This window comes from Tamandua tetradactyla, chromosome 19 (assembly GCF_023851605.1).
Source record: "Tamandua tetradactyla isolate mTamTet1 chromosome 19, mTamTet1.pri, whole genome shotgun sequence".
Taxonomy (NCBI): Eukaryota; Metazoa; Chordata; class Mammalia; order Pilosa; family Myrmecophagidae; genus Tamandua; species Tamandua tetradactyla.
This window is the reverse complement of record NC_135345.1, coordinates 51,414,826-51,436,454: the sequence shown is the minus strand read 5'-3', so window position 1 is coordinate 51,436,454 and position 21,629 is coordinate 51,414,826. Positions and strand designations below refer to the sequence as shown.

The window sequence follows — 21,629 nt, the reverse complement described above, 5'->3', positions numbered from 1 at the left end:
AAGTTATATTTTCATCCATCATTCAAAGATAATCCATTTATTTCCAGCTATGCATATTATAGCGTTTTGAAAAAAGTTAGAAAACCTAAATTGAAAAACCTAAAACATACTCTGCATATGAGATGTTTTATACAGAATGATTTTTTTTTTCCTTTGGTCATAGAGAAGTAGAATATGGACAATAAACAGCAAATATAAGTTTAAAAGTTAATTGATAATTCACTTTTGGCATCACTGATATAAAAATGTTTAAATTGTGTAATCATTCATTCTCTGCCTTCTGTTTTTACTGTGTATGTGAAAAGACAGTTTTTGATACTCTTTAATCTGCAAATAAAAATAATTTCAAATACATAAAATAGAAAAATGAATTAATCCCAGATAAAGTCATTTTAATTTGTACCTTTCATAGAAGTTTTTTCAGTAGATGTGTAGAAGAAATTTCTTCTGGGGGTTGTGCTAACAAGCCAAATTTGATTTCTGGGATCCTATGATCCTAAAGCAAAAGTAACAAAAAATAGGAGGAACTGAGGACCAGAAACAGTATAGACATGAATGGACTTTGTGCCTATTGTGGTTGATCCTAGCATCTCTTGAGTACTACATGTAGGTCATTTGAGTAGCTTGGCAACCCATTTGCATGTTTTTCCTTAGTTAAATTAAGTACAGAGTCTCTTTTTCCAGGAGGAAAAGTTGTGAACTCCCTATACTGACATTGTGCCTTTCCTTCTCTGCTTTGCTTCCCACTACATCCTTTCACAAGCAATCAGTTTTTCTTCTCATCTGAAAGTTGCGCAAAATTGCCCTGGCTTCAGAACTTCATTGCACATACATATTCAATCTTGTGGAAGTATGTTTTTCTCCTTCTTTCTCCTCTTCCTTCTTAAAAATAATCCAATAACATATAACTTAAGAACTCTCTCATTTGGATCATTTTTCAAGTGTACTGCATAAAATTCTTTCAGACCTATGGGTCACATGGAATCAGTATGAAAAACAAAATTTAATGGCTCTGTTACCTAATCCTTTGTTTTTTGGTTCTCTTACCATATTGTTCCAACCTAGAATACCCTTTCTACTTATCCTCTGTTCCCTTTCACCATTATTATCGTACCTTGGTTCATATATGAACAAATTTCACCCATCAAAGCATAAAATAACGTCACGAAGAACATAGATATACTTTACTTACCTAAAGTCCTATATAGGATTCCCCTCCCCACTCCCAGCAAAAGTCAAGCTTTTTAAAAAGCTTCTCTGAAACTACAGAAAATGAAGTAAAAATCAATAGTGCTTTCTTGAAAACTCATGACAAACTAACCTAATTTTCTTCCATGTTAGAATGCATGGTGTTTAATAGATCCGGGAGAAGTAATCAATATAAATATATCTTGACCTTAATAGGACTTTTAATTTTGCCCCACCCATGTTAAAACTTAACTCTGTTTTATTTTGCTGAGATGTTCTCTCCCCAGAATATTAACATATTGATACATGGTTGTTTCACTGTTGAGTAGGAATAAATATTTCTTGTGTGGTTAGTCCTTGACCTAATATATTATGTTATTTGTTCCTCAGATAATCTGTTATGTCATCAATGATTTATGTATAACATGTTTGGAACTCTTTATAATGCATAAAAGGACTCTTATATATCTCTTATATCAACTGATTCTTACAATCAACCTGGGAGATAGGCACAGGAAGTGTTTTCGTGCCAGCTGTACTACTTACCTGCTTTGTAACTTTGGTCAAGTTATTACATTCTAACTCTTTCTATCTCTGTAAAACAGGGATGATAAGAGTATAATTTTTATTGAATCACAAAGATGAAATGTTATCTGCCATTTCTGTTTTACAGATGAGGAAATGGTGTTAGTTGTAGTGATTTGCTGAAGATTACAAAGCTAATTCATTTTTCTGCTCCAAGTTTTCTGCCTTTAACAATGAAAATAATATTGTTCTTATTGATAAAAATAATATTACAAAATTAGATGAAATAGCTCGTGTCTTATAAAGTTAATGTTTTAATCACAAGTTAGACAAAGAATTGATTTACTATGAATGTGATGAAATTATGCAGTATAATAAACTGTACAAAAAAAGAAATTCAAGGTGATAGAGGACTAGTTTAAAATGACAAAAGGATAATAATTCTAGGGTGGATGGCCAACTACAAATTTAAGTATGTTATTACCAGAGACCTGTGTGGCTTTAAAAATCTATGATAAAAGTGTATTTTAAAAATAGCAATACAGCATTTAGAAAAGTTTGTAACGTATTACTTTTATATTAAATTTTAGTCATCTATTCTTTGAAACTAGTAAGAAGGGTGGGAAATCTCCACTGATGAGATTTTTCAAACTCTTGGTTTAGTTTTACCAGTACCATTGAGCAAGATTCAGAATGTGCGGAATGCTTTTCTATCTATCAAATAGACCCTCTGAACCTACAGTTCATGACAGAGTGATTTTTTATTTTGCTGAGATATGAAGCTGTTCATTTGGTTAATGAATGAGCCTCACTGACTTGCCCTTATCCATATCTTAATCTGTCTTTGTTTATTTTAACAATGTGATGAAAGCATTACATTTTAAGTGGTGGTGGTGGGGACAGCCTTGGAATAAAACTTGGGTATTCTTGAGAATCTACTGGATATATCCCTGTTGAATGTCTTGGAAGTATTGGAGCTGGTTCTAAAGTCACACCAATGACACTATCTAGGGAATTTTTTATGATAATGGTAAGGATATTAATCCATGAAAGCAGAGCTTTTTTCTCTATAAACTGAAATGGAATATTACTTTTGGAATTCAGTGTGGGGATTTTTTTTCTTTCAGTAAAAAATTAATGGGGAAAAACATTTCAAAAATCTTTATGCTTTAATTAGGAATTATGCATTCTGGTAATGTTCAATCTTGAAATGAAATTTCTAGAGGTTATACATTTTTCTTCTAGAAAATTAAAGATACGTTTGTATTTATTCTTTCGCTTCTGTTTCTCTAGCTATATAATGAGACTGAAGTTTTCTTTCATTTGTTGAATTTATTAAATGCATTTTCATATATCAGAAACTGGGACAAAGTATTTACCTACCTTTCAACTTTAGTTCTCTCATCTGTAAAATAGGACATAAGTATCTACCCTGTAAGACTATTATAAGTGTTATAAAGAGAAGCTTTGATTTGATTAGACTAATCCAAAGTCCATGTCTGTCTAGCTGTTATTGTTAGATTTCAGTCATGGTTGAGCAAATAAAGAATATTTGGCAAAAATCATAGATTCAAGTTACCTTGTCTTTCACATTTCTTGCCTAGCAGACACCCAAATGCATTGCACTGTAATAAGTGAGGTAAAAAACATTATGTAAAATACCATATTGCATTATTTCAAAGTTACTGAAATATCTAGAACCAGCCTATGTGATTAACTTTGTGAATTCTGCAAGGAGATCTGGGAGTCAGGCTACTTGATCCAAATAATCCTGGTCCTGACTCTCTGAGTTAGTACCATTTAGTGGCAGAAGTCTGATCCATTTTAATACCCATGGGGATAATAATGATATGGCTGGCTGTGACTTCTAGAAATGGACAACAGCAGTGATTCTAGTCATCTGATTACATTGGTGACTGTATTTTTTTGGCTTAATTCAGGAAGATCAGACTAGGAAATCAGGCTCTGTTTCTTCCCTATTTCCCTAAATGGGTTTATTTTCCTTTCATTTCCCTGTGTACCCTTGTTCTCTTAGTATTTCTGTCACCTAGGTCTGCTCTCCATTCCCAGGAAGTAAGAATTTTTGTCTGGACTCTTTTTAGAGAAATGTAGAAAAGGGTGAGAGGACAAAAGCCAATCTCCAATTTTAAGACACCTGATTTTGCAATATCTCAGGGCTACTAATCTACATTTTATTTGGATAGTAATCTATAATTTACATTTTACAGGTATTACTGCTCCTGCCACACATAATCCCCTATTTGATTTAGTGTTTGAGTAGTATAACAATCTCCCTCATAGTCCATTTTCTTCAAATTCGATTTTAGGTTCAGGCATTTAGAATATTCCCAAATTCTGGGGCATCTAAGATGAATGTCCCATATTTATTCCTTTGCTCAACAATAGATATTGAGCCATTTAGTCAAGAGGAGGCCTTTGGTCATAAAGTAGAGATTCACCATAAACCTTTTAAAATTGTGTCAGTTCTTATGTACTTCCACTGCTTGAGACAGTGTTTTAAAAGTGGTGCCAATGTCTCTTCAGTGTTGCATGAATTTAGTTACCTTCTCATTGAGATGAATAAATGTAAATGTATATTTGTTGGATTTCTTTGTTTTATTTCCTCTCATTATAATATCGAATTTAATTTTGGTTACTTTTTCTAATATCTTTCTCATAGTCATATTTTTAAAACTAGTTCCTAATTATGATTAAGGACTAAATTCAGCCTTTTCTCGATAGACTCCTGATCTACGTTTACAGAAAATAATAATTATGTTTATTTTTAATAAAAACCTTTCTTTCAAATGTTGTGAACCATTCTGACCATTCTCTATGTAATTAAAATTATCTACTGTTTTTCCTGGTCTAGTTTTTATTTAACATCTCTATTATAATTTCATCCCATTGATGATATGTTCTTATAATATATATTATTAAAATTTTAAAGCAAATGTAGAATTACTATATTTTTAATTGGACCCTATGTCTGCAGAATTGTATAAATCAAGATTGTTGCTTCAAGAGACACTGTAGTAACTGATCATGGCATGGCCATCTACAGTTACAACTTTACATGGCCATTGTAACAGACATATAAATAGATATGTATGCCATCTCATCTGAAAATCACATACAATTTAAGCCTAATGATGTGAATCTCTCTTGGTTTACTTTCCTCTCTCCCTTATTATGTTGATTATTTCCTTAACTGTTTAAAAAGTTTTCATATATGTTTAAACAACATAGTAGGTTTTTCTTGTTTTTGAACTTTCTAAGAAATGATATCATAATAATTATTGTCTTCTGGGATGATTTTTTTTCACTCAACCTTGTATTACTAAGAATAATCCACGAAGTTTGTAGCTGTAGGTTTTTTCCTGGCTGAAGACTTTCCATTGTCTCAATACATCAAAATTTAGCCAATCTCATATGATAGACATTTGAGCTGTTTCTATTCTTCCTTTTATAGACATCATGAGAAAATTCCTATGGTTGACATGTGCAAAAGTTTCTCTTGGCTATATATAGTTAGGAGTATAAGTGCTGCAGGTTGACTTTATGTTCCCATCAGCAATGTATATATAAGAAACCTCACTCATTTACATTATCCTTTCTATCTGATATTGTCAAACTTAATTTTTGCCCACTGTGTAGGTATAAAATATCTTACATATTCGTCTGTAAAATAGGTATAAAATGATATATCATATATTCATTTCATTCTCCTTGTTACTAATTAAGCTGTCTATTAATATGAGTTTTTTTAAATAAGCTTAACAAAGGATATAAAGAGGAAATTATAAAACTATTGAAAGCATTTAAAGAACAGTAGAGACATATTATGTAATTATATAAGAATACCTTTATCCTTAAATTGATCTGAAGATTCACTGCAATTCCCATAGAAATCCTAATAGTTTTTGTGGAACTTGAAGAGATAACTCCAAAATCGAATATTGATGAACCATTGTGAAAAACAGCCAAGATACCTCTGAAGAAAACTAAGGAGGAACATACGGATTTATTATTAAGTTCTAATAATTAAACACAGTATGATATTGGTATGGAGATATACCAGCTGATGGAGCAGAATAAAGAGCTCGAAACCTGACACAGGCATATATAGAATATATGTCAGAGATAATTTTAATACTCTCTGAGCTAGCAAGTCCTTTTTTTGGACTCTTTCCTAATGAACTATACAAATATATTAAATGTGTAAGATATTTGTTGTTTGAATTTTGAATACTGAAAATCCTGAATAAAATATCCATTAGTAGAAGGAACATTGAATAATTTATAATCTGTACATACTAAGTATCATTGGCTATTAAAAAGTATAAGGAGGTCTTGCCTGCCATGCTGGAGACCTGAGTTTGATTCCCAAAGCCTACCCATGCCAAAAAAAAAAAAGGTATAAGGAGGAGCTCTTAAGTATTAAAGTGGTTTCACTCTGTAAAGTAAAACTGTAAGTAAAAATAAAGTGTACGCATGTATGTGTAGAAGTCTGGAAGGATATACATCAAGTTGTTAGTAGTAATCACATATGAGAGCATCGTTAGGGATTTTACTTTCTGGTTTAAATATTTAGATTTGTTTTACATATTAAGAACTAGAATTTTTTAAAGAATTAAACAGATTTTTTTAATGGCAAATTTATAATAATAAATCCATAAATAGCTTAAAATAGTTGGAAAAGAGATTTTCTCTTTGACCACTTATTCATGTTAGAAATTCAGGCTAGATGGAGTGTGTGCCTGGCACATTTTCTACAGGTGTGGCAGAGGGGACTATATGAATGTCCTTGCAGCTTTTCTGTTGTGACTGACAGCAAATACAACAGTAACAACTACTCCCCCCTTCCCCCACATAGTCAGTAGTTTCATGATTGGTGATTTCCAAGCTAATATTCTTAAATTTAGAGCTTGTTAAATTAGATGAGTAACTAAATTCTTAGAGAAAATAAAGAGATGCTTAGAAAAAGGAAAGATTAACAGATTAGTAATAGACCACATAAGGAAAATTTTAACTACTGGTATAACAAGTTGAAATGATTAATATATTCATAAAAGTCATAACTTAACTCTGACTTATTTGATACTTTTTTTAAATTCTAGATTCCTGTTCATCCTGTGCCCGATCCCTTAGTTCATGAAGTTCTAAACTTAGCTTTTAAGCACTTTAAACATAAGGAAGGGTAAGTGAAATATTAATGGGTTTGTTGTTTTTGTCCACAATCCAGGTTTTGACTGTTTAAATACAATTTGAATTTTCTTAGACCATTTGTTTTTAGTGTCAAAGCAATTATCTTCCAATTTCTTATGAATCAACACTTACAGGAAAGATTTTGTAAAAATAAATACTTAAAACCATAGTTTGGATTTATAAGAATAAGAAGGCTAAATTTCATGGCAAATAAAAGTCTCAAGATTGAAGAAAATCATGTGATTTTTATCATCCTATAAATGAGTAGTTAGAGAAGATTATGTACCAGAGGAATTTTCACATTTTTTCAAAAGCTTTCAGAAAAATTTAATGAAATATTACGTTTGTTTTCTTATTATTTTAGATATTCAGGAACCAACACTGGGAATGTGCATATTATTGCAGATTTATATGCAGAGGTGATAGGGGTTCTTGCCCAATCAAAGTAAGTTTTGTGAATCACTGATTTTGATTTGATTTGCATTTTAGAATCCTTCATTATTAACAAATATAATTGATATTGATAGTTTTAGATATACCATTTTTATTAGTTATCATAATGCTTGCTCCCATCTTTTATTACTTAGCTGCTCTGTTCCTTCAAGACTCTTTCATTAATGCCCACATGTCAGTTTTACAACTTGTTTTCATTTATTTGGAGTTTTCATAAATGTTTGAATCAGGAATTCAGAAATTGCCAAGAATAGTTACAGTACAACCTTATTCCCTATTTTAAGCAATTCTATGGGAACCAATGTTTCTTAAGATCATTCATTTAGAAGTCTTTACAAGAGGCAATAATTACTTTTATTACTTTCCAAGTGAGTGCTTTTTATTTCTAAGATAGTGACACTGAGTTTCCTAATCATCTTATTTGTTTTAATACTGAACATTGCTTTGAATATGTGGAAGAGATACCAAAAGGAAAGATATAGACACTAGATAAATCCATAAACAGTGTTATTCATTAGGAGTTACCCTCATTGGGTTGTATTCAAGCATCATTATAGTAAACAAAAAGTGTTTGTATTAAGCATCTTGTGGTTGCCCTAAAGACTATGGATTATTTGTAATGTCTTTTGTTGCTACTTGGCAATTTGTAAAGAAAATAAAGTATCAATTAAGATTTTCTTGAATGCGGCCCTAAAATCATTATATAACAGCTTTTCTAAGTTTTAAGACTGTAAGCAAAATTTGTTGTTAATGTTTAGTAATTAGCATTTTAATATTTAGTAATATATTTTATTTAGTATGGTAGTATCAGTGTTATAAAACTTAGAACATAGTTCTAAGTATTTTAAATCATCTAGAGATAGGCAGTAATATTTTGATATCTCATGTATATTTACTCAATAGTAAATTCCTATCTCAGGAATATAGATGTAAAAATAAATATAAACAATTATATATTTCTTTTTATGGCACAGTCGTTCATCATATTTTTATTTTATCAAAAATGATTTCTTATCTCAGAAATAGAGAGACGTATTCTAAATAACACATTAGAAATTTGAATCCAGAAGAACACTACATCATGACTAAGTCCAATTAATTCTAGAATGGTAAGGACAGTTAGTTCGTATGTTCATATGGCCAATAAACATGAAATGGTGCTCAGCCTCACTAGTCTAGTTGTAAGAGAAGTGCCATGTAGAGTTATATTGAGATTTTTACCATCTGTACATAAAATGAGCATGGGAGGAATTGCAGAAGGAGGCACAATGGGTTAGGCTGATTTCACTGTCTTTTGAGAGGGCAGGTAGTAGGATGAAGTGGGGACAGGAGAAGAAAAGAGACATGTGGAAAGGCCGGGGTATATATTAAAATATTTTCTATGTATTTTATTAGATTGTAGTGACTAATAATTTTTATGAGAAATTAATAAAAAAACTTAGATTCTAATATTGTAATGGAAAGCTATTTACTTTATAAAGATTTTCTTAATGCATGCTAAATAATACTTTCATGCAAAATAGGATTATATTCTCCAAACTTCAAATGGAAATAGATAAATTGTAGTTCTTATCCTGTTTTTTTAATATGTAATTTCCTTTTTCTAGCTTTAGTCAATATATATCAGAATGTATGCTTCATTTGAGGTCATTTTAACTTTAGACCTGGTTTCCCTAAGTGACATTAACAGTAAAATCTTTAGTTGTTTCATAATATAGAGAGGGAAAAATTAAATAGGTAGTTAATAAACAATTAGGGTCTTTTTTCAAATGCAAGCAAAGAAATATTTACTAAATTTATTAACCTTAACAATTGTGGTCATTCATATCCGGGGCAGTACTCTTATTTTCATTCTTATTCACATTATGAGCAAATTGCATTCCTTCTCCTACAGTGTAATGAGATATTAATTTTAAGTGATAATTAGTACCCTATCAATTGATTGGTGTATCTCATTGCACAAATCTGTAGTCTCCAGTCTGCTGTCCACATAAATGAAATCTCCTTTCTAAAAAGGAAATTTGAGACCACCTGATTTACTGAAGTTCTATGAGTGGGTTATGAGTGGGATATTTCTTTTATTATGTTTATAATTAATTATTAAATGATGATGGTGCTGTACTGATGATATTATAAGACTAAGGAAATCCTGTGATTTCTCCTTAAGGGACTTCCAAATTTTTTTTTGGGGGGGTGTAGATTTCTAATTTTAAGATAGACAAACAGCAACTTTTGAATAGCAAATAATTTGTTTTCCTGTATATGCTTTTCTTGTAATTTTGCTGAGAGCAGAGAAAGGAGATGTTGTTTAGATAAAACACCATGTGGTTTCAATCTTAAATAGCATGTGGGAAATTAATTTTTTTTTTATCAAATTATGTATCCATGTGCATTGAAGGTTTCAGGCTGTAAGGAAGAAGTTTGTGACAGAATTAAAAGAACTGCGACAAAAAGAACAAAGCCCACATGTGGTACAAAGTGTCATCAGCTTAATAATGGGAATGAAATTTTTCCGAGTGAAAATGTATCCTGTAGAAGAATTTGAAGCATCATTTCAGTTTATGCAGGTGATATATATATATATATTTATATATATATACCTTCTCAATTACAGTACTTAGACTTAGCCTAACGGTTGTTATTCTTGCTCTATAAAAGAAACACACATGTATTCTCTTTAAAAGAAAATTACACACATTAATAGCATCATTATTAATTTCTCATTCTAAGTTTTAAATTGTCATGAGTGTAAATTAACCTTCTGTTCTTAATTTGAGGATGTTTTAATGTTAGTGTTTTGGTAAAGTAGCAGAATGTTTACAAAATTGTTGTGATGTTACAAATTCTTTAATCTGTCTTTTGTTAATCTAATTTAATTTTCCCCCTCAAGGAATGTGCTCAATATTTCTTAGAAGTAAAAGATAAAGATATAAAACATGCACTTGCTGGTTTATTTGTGGAGATTCTTATCCCTGTAGCTGCTGTAAGTATATTTTTATTCTTATATTATATTTAAAAATATTTTTCATTGAAGAAGTTGCCACATACACATTTAAGTGGAATTTTAAAGAAATATGGGTATGCAGAAAATCTTTTTATTAGACAATTAGCAGAATGAACTTTAATCCATCAGTGTTTAAGTTAAAAGAACAACCCCAGGTCCTTAAGATCTTGGGAATGTTGGGAGGGCAAAGTACTTGCATCCCAGAAGTATTGGTTGCCTCTGGTAGGTCAGTACAACAAACAAGCATACCTTGTAGATACTGCAAGGTTCAGTACCAGACCACTGCAATAAAGCAAATATTGCAATAAATTCAAATCCTTTGTTGTCATTTCAGCAGTGTTCACAACATCTTCACCAAGAATAGATTCCGTCACAAGAAACCACCATTTTTGCTCATCTGTAGGAAGCAATTCCTTTTCCGCTAAACTTTTATCATGAGATTGCAGAAATTCAGTCACATCTTCATGTTCTACTTCTAATTCTAGTTCTCTCACTATTTCCACCACATCTGTAGTTACTTCCTCTACTGAGGTCTTGAACCCCTCAAAGTCATCCATGAGGGGTTGAATCAACTTCTTCCAAACTCCTGTTCATGTTGATGTTTTTATCTCCTTCCGTGAATCACAAATATTCTTCAAGGCATTTAGAATGATGAATCCTTTCCAGGTTTTCAATCGACTGTTCCCAGATCCCTTTGAGAAATCACTATCTATAGCAGCTATAGCCTTACAAAACATATTTCCTAAATAATAAAACTTGAAATTTGAGGTTACGCCTTGATCCGTAGCCTGCAGGGTGGATGTTGTGTTAGGAGGCATGAAAACAGTATTTGTCTCATTGCCCATCTCCATTGGAGCTCTTGAGTGACTAGGTACATTGTTAATGAGGAATCATATTTGGAAAGGAATCTTTTTTTCTGAATAGTAGGTCTCAACGGTGGGCGTAAAGTATTAAGTAAATCATGTGGTGTACAGATGTGCTATCATCCAGGCTCTGTTGTTCCATTTATAGAGCAAAGGCAGCATAGATTTAGTATCATTCTTAAGGGCCCCAGGATTTTCAGAATGTTAAATGAGCATTGGCTTCAACTTAAAGTAACTAGGTGTTTTAGCCCCTAAAAAGAGAATCAGCCTGTCCTTTGAAACTTTGAAGTCATTCTACATGGAGTTCTCCTCTCTAGCTAAGAAGGTTTTTAGATGACATTTTCTTGCAATAGAAGGCTCTTTCTTGTCCATTGAAAATCTGTTGTTTAGTGTAGCCACCTTCATCACTTATCTTAGCTAGATCTTTGGGATAACGTCCTGCTTTTCTACATCAGCACCTACTGCTTCATCATGTACTTTGATGTTATGGAGAGGTGTTTTTTTCCTTAAACATAATGAACTGACTTCAGACTTTTCTCCTGCAGCTTCATCACCTCTCTCAGTCCTCATAATGTGAGGAGAGTTAGAGCCCTTTTTTAGGACTAGGCTTTGATTTACTTAAGGGAATATTATGGCTGGTTTGATCTTCTATCCAGACCTTATGGATAGAAGTTTTATACTTTCTCCATATCAGTAATAAGGCTCTTTCACTTTCGTATCATTCATGTGTTCACTGGAATAATACTTTAATTTTCTTCAAGAACTTTTCCTTTGCATAACAACTTGTCTGTTTCATACAAGAGGCTTTAGCCTGTCTCAGCTTTGAACATGCCTTCCTTACTAAGCTTAATCATTTCTAGCTTTTGATTTAAAGTGAGAGATGTGTGGCTCTTCCTTTCACTTGAACAGTTAGAGGCCACCATAGGATTATTAATTGGCCTAATTCTAATGTTCTGTCTAGGAAATAGGGAAGGACTGAGGAGAAGGAGACAGATGGGGCAACAGCTGATTGGTGGAGTAGTCAAAGACACACACATTGTATAAGTTTGCTGTCTTCTATGGGTGTGGTTCATGGTGCCTCAAAACGATTACGGTAGTAACATCAAAGATCACAGATAACCATAAAAGATATAATAATAATGAAAAAGTTTGGAATATTGTGAAAGTTACCAAAATATGACACAGACATGAAGTGAGCACATGCTGTTGGGAAATAGCACCAATAGACTTGCTTGCAGGTTTGCCACAAAACTTCAATTTGTAAAAACCACAATATTTGCAAAACACAGTAAAGCAAAGTTCAGTAAAACACAGTATGCCTTTAGTGCATTTACCCATGGTTTTTGCACCTTACAAAATTGCAGCCATTTTAATAGCCTCTGAAGAATCTAATAGTACTGAGGCATATATCTTGGACTTCCAGGGCTGTACCAGTTTTGAAGTTCTGTAGTTACCATGACATTCATGATTCCTGTCAAAATATGCAATCTAATTTATTTAGAAAATATGACTGCTGCAAATATAATTGAAATAACTTCTAAGGAAACAGGGCTGCAGAAGGTTTTCTTATGTAAATGGAGTGTCTTATTGAAAAATAATTTTGCCGTTACTAGTAATAAAGAATGCTGTAGATTGGATTCAGAGATTTTATAACATGTAGAGAGATGCTAGGTTTCTTTTTGTTTCCTCTTGCCCTGCCTGCCTCCTGTCCCAGTTTAATTGTGATAAGTATATGATAGCTTACTTATAGTATATTACGCTTTGCTAAGTTGATATTCTATTTTGTTACACTATCATTTCATTTTTGAAACAGATTTATGAATGTGTTATTGAACATACAATAAGCTTACACATTAATAGTATAAAATTTGATAAATTTTGACATATACTTATACCTGTGAAACCATCTCTTCAATCAAGATAATGTATACATCCATCATATCCTTAAAGTTTCCTCATGCTTCTTGTCTCCAGGCAACCTCTGGTCTTCTCTTTCTCCTTCAACATTAGTTTTAGATTTCTTAGAACTTTATATAAATTGAATCATATGGTATGAACTCTTTGCCTAGTTTCTTTCTCTCATATAGTCATTTTTTTTTAAAGAACATGTATTTTTATTGACACATCTTCGTACACATGCAGTCCATACATGGTGTGCAGTCAGTGGCTCACAATATCATCACCTAGTTGTGTATTCATAACCATGATCATATTTTAAGGACATTTATATCATTCCAGAAAAAGAAATAAAAAAGAAAAGAAAAAACTCATACATCCCATACCCCTTACCCTTCCCTCTCATTGACCACTAGTATTTCCATCTACCCAAATTATTTTACCCCTTATCCCCCCTATTATTTATTTTATTTTTTATTCTTATTTTTTACTAATCTGTCCATATTTAAAAGGAGCATCAGACACAGGGTTTTCACAATCACACAGTCACATTGTAAAAGCTATATAGTTACACAATTTTCTTCAAGAATCAAGGCTACTGGATCACAGCTCAGTGTTTCAGGTATTTTCCCTCCAGCCACTCCAATACACCATAAACTAAAAAGGAATAGCTATATAATGCATTAGAATAACCTCCAGGATAGGATAACCTCTCAACTGTGTTTGAAATCTCTCAGCCACTGAAACTTCATTTTGTTTCATTTCTCTCTTCTCCCTTTTGGTCAAGAAGGTTTTCTCAGTCCCATGATGCCAGGTCCTAGCTCATCCCCAGGAGTGATCTCACGTTGCTAGGGAGATTTACACCCCTAGGAGTCATGTCCCTGATAGGGGAGAGGGCAGTGAGTTCACCTGCCAAGTGGCTTACAGAGAGAGACCACATCTGAGCAACAAAGGAGGTTCTCTAGGGGTAACTGTTAGGCATAATTTTCAATAGGCTTATCCTATCCTTTGTAGTAATAAGTTGCATAGGGGCAAACCCCAAGATCAAAGTCTCAGCCTATTGATTTGGTTGTCCCCACTGCTTGTGAGAATATCAGAAATTCTCCAAATGGGGAGGTTCGATATTTCCTCCTTTCTCCCCACTTCCCCAAGGGAACTTAGCAAATACTTCTTTATTCCTGCCCCAATTACTCTGGAATATATCAGGGCATCATACTAACCTAAACAAACCAACAAATTCTCTGACCCTATTCAAGATTCCATGTACTTATGGTGTTCAACTAAACTGACCATACAAGTTAAATCATGTAATGTGCTACCCAAAATATAAATTTTGCACCAAATGAACTTTTTTCCCCTTGGTCTCATATAGAAGTTGAAGTTTTAAAATATGGATGATATCATCCTTTACCCTGTATTCTGATTTACCTTAGTCCTATCCAGATCAGCTTCTTTCATCATGTAGTCATTTTGAGATTCATCCATATTGCTGGTTATATTGATAGTTCTTTCCTTTTTATTGCTGAGTAACTATTTGTATGGATATACCACGGTTTGGTTATACATTCATCTTTTCTTTGATATTTGAGTTGCTTCCAGTTTTTGTTTAAAACAAATAGTGTTCCTATGAATGTTTGCATACAAATCTTTGTATGGACACATGCTTTTATTTCCTTTGAATAAATAACCAGGAGTAGAATTCATGGACCAAATGGTATATGTATGTTTAATTTTAAAAGAAATTGCCAAACTATGCCCCAAAAGTGGTTGTACCATTATGCGCTTCCATAATAACTAAAATCCCAGTTTTAGTTCTCAATATCCTCACCAATATTTTCTTTGCTTGTCTTTTTTCATTGTAGTAACATATATCAACATAAAAATTCCCATTGTAGCCACTTTCAAGTATACAATTTGTTGGTATTAATTATAGTCACAATGTTGTGTTACCATCATAACCTCCACGACTAAAACTTTTCTAACATCCTAAACAGAACGCCTTTACCCATTAAAGCATTAACTCCCTGATTCCCCTCCCCCTGCCCTCGGAAAACTGTACTCTACCTTCTGTTTCTTATTAATTGGTGGTCTAATTATTTCATATAAGTAAAATCATATAATGTCTGTTCTTTTGTGTCTGGCTTATTTCACTCAACATGGTATCTTCGGGGCCCATCCAAGTTGTAGCATAATTTCATTCCTTTCTATAGGTAAATAATATTTCATTGTATATATATGTACTACATTTTGTTTATTCATTCATCTATTAATGGACATGTGACTTGCTTCCTTGGTTAGTCTTTTTTACTCATTCTGTTAGGTGAAATGGTATTTTGTGGTCTTAATTTGTATTTTCCTAATAACTAATGATGTTAAGCATCTTTTCTTGCCTTTACTTGCCCTCCATATATATATATATTTGTTTCTTTTTGGTGAGGTATCTATTGAAATCTTTTTCCTATTTTTTATTGGGTTATTTATTATTGTTTCATACTATTGAGTTTTGAAATATGTATTTTTTATTCTTCTGGATACAAATACTTTATCAAATAAATGCTTTGCAAATATTTTCTCCCTGTCCATGATTTGTCTTTTCATTACATTAGCTGTGTCTTTGGATAAGCAGAATTTTAAAATTTTGATGAAATCTGATCTATCAATTCATTCTTTTATGAATTGTGGTTTGGGTGTCATATATAAGAAATCTTTCCTTTGATCATGGTGATGAATATATAACTATGTGATGCTATTGTGATGCTTGATTATATACCAAGAATGGAATGTTCATATGTTAAGAATGTTCGTGTTTGTATGTTGTTATGTTTTGCCAATTAAAAAAAAAAAGAAATCTTTGCTACCACAAGTTCCAAAAGGTTTTTTCCTGTTTGTTATTTTTCTTTTCAGAGTTAAGAAATATTCTAAAATTGATGTGGCGTTGACTGCACAATTATGTGATGATACTATAAGTCACTGCTCATATACTTTGGATGGATTATATGGTGTATTTAATATATCTCAATAACATTTACATTAAAAATATTTGAAAATCAATGTATTCACTATAGTAACAAACAAAAAAGAAAAAAGCATATGATCATTTCAATAGAAAAAATACAAATTTGATGAAATAAAAACTCCAATCTCAAAAAAACTCTCAGCAAACTATCATTAGAAAATAATTTCTTCAATATGATAAAAGACCTCTATGAAAACCCTGTACTAAAATTTTAATAATTTTCAGGTTTACCCTTGGTCAATGAATCATATAAAAATTAATGGTATGATGTATGGATTGAAGTTTTATTTTTTGCATATGAATATCCAGTTATTCTTATGCTACTTGCCATTTATTGAGAAGACTATTTATGGTATGATGTATGGATTGAAGTTTTATTTTTTGCATGTGAATATCCAGTTATTCTTATGCTATTTGCCATTTATTGAGAAGACTATTCATTCCAAGTACATTGGTCCCTTTGTCAAAAAATCAGCTAACTTATGTTTGTGGGGATGTATTTCTGGTTTGATTTGGTTTCAATGAGCTATATATATTTTCTTGTAATATAATACTGTCTTTATTACTGTATAATACTGTAGTAAGTGTAGCAGACAACTTTGTGCTTTTTCAAAATTATTTTTGCTATTCTTTGTTTTTTCCATGTAAATTTTAGAATCACTTTGCTAACTAAGAGAAAAAACTGATGGCGCTTGAGTTGGGAATTCATTAAATTAATAGATAAATTGAGAGCAGTTGGGCATCATTCTGTTGATGCTTGGAATTTGTGAACATAGTTTATCCATTTATTTAGATCTTTATTTTCTCTCAGCAATATTTTATAGTTTTCAGTATAAAGATCTTGTGCATATTTCGTTTATCCCTAGGCATTTTTTCCCATGATTATAGATGCCATTTCATTTTCCAGGTATTTTTTGTTGATATATAGAAATCAATTAATTTTTGTAGATCAAACTTCTAACACCTTGCTAAGGTTATTAGTTCTGATATTAGGATTTTCTGAGTATGCAATCATGCCATTTACATGTATAATTTAGAAAATTCAAAAATACCCTTCAATAAGTGTATCTTTTATTTAGTTTTTTTCTTGCTTTATTTTTCACTATTTGGGGCTTCCTGTGCAAGGTTGAATAGAAGTCGTGAGAACAGACTTCCTTCTTTCCTTCTTTATCTTAGGGTCAAAGCAGTCATTCTTTTACCCATAAGTGTGGTGTTACTTACAGGGTTTTCACAGAGGTCTTTTATCACATTGAAGAAATTATTTTCTATTGATAGTTTGCTGAGAGTTTTTTTGAGATTGGAGTTTTTATTTCATCAAATGTATTTTTCCTATTGAAATGATCATATGCTTTTTTCTTTTTTGTTTGTTACTATAGTGAATACATTGATTTTCAAATATTTTTAATGTAAATGTTATTGAGATATATTAAATACACCGTATAATCCATCCAAAGTACATGAGCAGTGACTTATAGTATCATCACATAATTGTGCAGTCAATGCCACATCAATTTTAGAATGTTTCATAACTCCGAAAAGAAAAATAACAAACAGATATTTTTAAAAAACTCAAAACACCCTGTATCACTATCCCCCCTGCTGTTGACCTCTAGTATTGGTGTGGTACATTTGCTGTTGATGAGAGAATAGTAAGATATTATAGTTAACTATAGTTCGTAGTTTGCAATAGGTACATTTTTTCCTCATGTACCACTCTATTGTTACTCCTTGTAAAAGTGTCGTACTTTTGTTCTGGTTCGTGAAAGAACTTACTTATATTTGTAGTGTTAATCATAGCCATTGCCCACCATAAGGTTCACTGTGTTATATAGTCCCGTATTTTAAACTCTAGCTTTGCTTCTGGTGATATAAATAATGCCTTTCATCCATTTTCACAGACAATTCAACACTTCCACTTATAATTTCAATAATGTATTGTTGTTACCTCTATCCATTTCCAAACATTTTGTTCAATGTTGTTAAAAATTCTATACATATTAGGTAAACTATGATTTTACATATTATAATTAGTTCACATTAGTGAAATCATACAATATTTGTCCTTGGATGTCTAATTTATTTCACTCAGTATTGTGTCCTCAAGGTTCGTCCTTGTTTTATACCTCGGGACTTCATTCCTTCTTACTGCTGAATAATATTCCATCATTTGTATATACCTCATTTTGTTTATCTATTCATCAGTTGCTGGACACTTGACTTCCATCTTTTGGCAATTGTGAATAACGCCACTGTGAACATTGATGTGCAGCTGTCTGTTTGCATCCCTGCTTTCAGATTTTCTGGGTATATACCGAGTAGTAGAATTGCCAGGTCATAGGGCAAGTCTATATTTAGTTTTCTGAGGAACCACCAAACTGTCTTCCATAGCAGCTGTACCATTTTCCACTCCCACCAATAGTGAATAAATGTTCCTATTTCTCCATATCCTCTCCAACACTTGTAGTTTCCTGTTTAATAGTGGTCATTCTAATAGGTGTGAGAGGATAGTTCATTATAGTTTTGTTTTGTATCTCCCTAATAGCTAGTGAAGATGAATATGTTTTCTTGTGCCTTTTTAGACATTTGTATTTCCTCTTTGGATAAATGTCTATTCATGTCTTTTGTCCATTTTATAATTGGGTTGTTTGTCTTTTTATTGTTGAGAATTTTCAAACATTAAATCAACCTTATATTCTTGAGATTATGTGCCATTTGGCCATGATATATTATCTTTTTTATATTGTTAGCTTTAGATTTGGTATAAATTTTTGTTGAAGATTTTTGCATTTATGTTCATAGATATATTGGTCTGTAGTTTTCTTTTTTTGTAATTCTTTTATTTTAATATTAAAGTAATGTTGGAAAAGTTTGTCCACAATTTGCTTTATGTCTTTAGAGATTGGGTAGAATTAGCCAGAGAAGCTATCTAGCCTGGAATTTTCTTTGTGGGAAGGTTTTTAACTATCAAATTATTTCTTTCAAATGAATAGAGCTATTTATGTTATCTGTTATTTCTTGCATAAGCTTGGTATCTTTCTAGGAATTTCCCCATTTCTTCTAAGTTACTGAATTAATTGGCATAAAGTTGTTCATAATATGCACTTATTTTCCTTTAAAAATCACTGGCATCTGTAGTAATGCCATCTTTTTAGCATTTCTGATATTGGTAATTCGTCTTCTCTTTTATCTTCATCTACTATCAGTAGTACATGTACTTTAAATTCTTTTTCTTAAAAATGGTTGTGAATTGCAAATTGTCCATTACACATTGCCATTTGTGCTTACCCCCTTATCTCGTAATATGTTTTTGCCAGACATTTAACTGGTATTAGGTTGTGGTTTTTAAAGTTAATTAAAAGGAACAGGTTATAGGAAGAAAGCACTTTGACAATGGTTCATTACCACTGTATTGTCCTAATTTCTTATTTGATACCATTTGCTTTTGTGTCCAGGCCCCTCAACAGGTACTTCCTTCTGCCTGAACATTCTTGACTCTCTGATAACCTTTCTCATCACTTTGCCTGGCTGGTCCCAGTTTATTGATTCATCATACCTGTTGAACTTTTTGTGTTATCAGGTCATCTTCTGTACATTATAAATGTAACAGTGAACAATGAACAGATAGGAAAGACTCCTTGCCTATATAGAGCTTACTTCTAGTTGAGAGAACAGACAATAAGCCAGTAAATAAAATATGTAGTTTATCAGATTGTGGTATATACTGTGGAAATAAATAAAACAAGGTATAAAAGTTGGAATTTTAAATAGGTTGATTAGTAAAGTCCTAACTGAGATGGTGACACTTGCACAAAACAAAAGGAATGCAAGAACAAGACATGCTATGTCTGGGGAAAGAAGGCAGAAGAAACAAGTACAGAAGTTCTGAGGCACAGGCATGCTCATTGTGTTCCAGGAACAGCAAGGGCTAGTGTGCTAGAACCAAGTGTACAGGGACATAGTAGTGGGAGATGAGGCCAGAGAGGCCAAATAGGGGGTTGTTACAATATTTTAGGCAAGCTTACTTGTTACTTCCTTGGGAAATTTTTTCATAGGGTCCCCTTCTGTGTGTCCCAAGAGCCCAGAGAAGTTTCTTTTATGTCACCTATTATTCCAGGTAGTCATCAACTATCCACTTGCCTGTATTTTCCACTTGTTCTTTTAGATCAAGTAAAAGGTCTATCTTAACAACTTAGCAATTGGTCATTTGGCACATTGTATTGAGATATTCAGTGAATTATTTATTAATTGATAACTTTACAGAGTTCTTATAATCCTTGTGTATTTAAACTGTAAAGTTTTTAACCATTCTTTCTTTTTGCATTATCTTTTTAGGCTGTTAAAAATGAAGTGAATGTTCCCTGTTTGAAAAATTTTGTTGAGATGCTTTATCAGACTACTTTTGAACTGAGCTCCAGAAAGAAGCATTCATTGGTATTGAGATACATTTCAATCCTTTAAATATTTAAACAGGAGTCTTAATAATTGATTCATAAATTCAGTGGAGATTTAAGAGAATTTTAAAAACTGAAATTGTAAAATTTTCCAAGTATAATACAATGGCAGATTATATATATATGCATTTGTTCCTGTTCTTTAAAGTAAATTTATTAGTTCTGCATTTAATAGGTTATTCAAACTTCATTATTATTTATTTATCTGTCTTAATAGGCACTCTAAATTATGTCTTATAATGTGGGAAAGGTTGAATGTGATCTTATATTAAACACAAATTCCTTTGTTTTGCTTTGTGATAAATTATATTCTAAAGTGTCAGAATTTTTCCACTTAACCACCCACTTCACATAATTTTTGAAGGATTTATCTGTAGATTTTTATACAGCTTAGAGGAAGTTTGGAGAACTGGAAACTATATGACCACCTAAGCTAATTGCATTATAATAATAAACATTGATTGTGCTAGGCATTGAGCTAAGTAGTTTGCATTCTGTGTGTTACTTCAGGCCTCACGACTGTGAAGTGCAATTATTATCCTCCGTTTTATATGTTAAGAAGGTGAAGCTTAGAGAACTTAGTATAATCATCCCTGAAGTCATACAGCTGGCAATTAGAAAGCTGAAATTTTTATGCCAGACTGTCCTCCCCTGATCCCAGGGCCTGAACAGGTTGGAGAAGTGATTGATCCAGGGAAAATAAATAACATGTTTAAATCAGGGAGGTATGATAGTTCAAGCAATTGTCTTTATAGAAAATTTTAGATACTCTATGAATTGTACTTTTTGATTACAAGTGGGAAAACTGCATTAAATATTATTTTCAGTTTCCTTGTTTTTGCAAATAAATGAAATATAATCTGAAGTCCAGTGGTTTTCTGTGACAAATGTTAATTCTGTCTTTTCCCTATCTCCCTATAGGCTTTATATCCACTAATTACCTGCCTTTTGTGTGTCAGTCAGAAACAATTTTTTTTAAATAACTGGCATATTTTCCTACAGAACTGTTTGTCACATTTAAAGGT

General features: G+C 32.0%; 1 protein-coding gene across 8 annotated transcripts in view; it reads left to right on the top strand.

Annotated features, from left to right (window-relative positions):
* FRYL (FRY like transcription coactivator) overlaps nt 1-21,629 on the top strand; it is a 328,237-nt gene that overhangs the window by 165,893 nt on the left and 140,715 nt on the right. For all 8 annotated transcript variants that reach the window (XM_077136813.1, XM_077136812.1, XM_077136810.1 and 5 more), the window contains 6 exons: nt 6,834-6,913; nt 7,286-7,366; nt 9,773-9,941; nt 10,265-10,357; nt 20,486-20,584; nt 21,526-21,627. In XM_077136813.1, the coding sequence (XP_076992928.1) occupies nt 6,834-6,913; nt 7,286-7,366; nt 9,773-9,941; nt 10,265-10,357; nt 20,486-20,584; nt 21,526-21,627 (624 nt within the window). The remainder of the gene's footprint in view (nt 1-6,833; nt 6,914-7,285; nt 7,367-9,772; nt 9,942-10,264; nt 10,358-20,485; nt 20,585-21,525; nt 21,628-21,629) is intronic.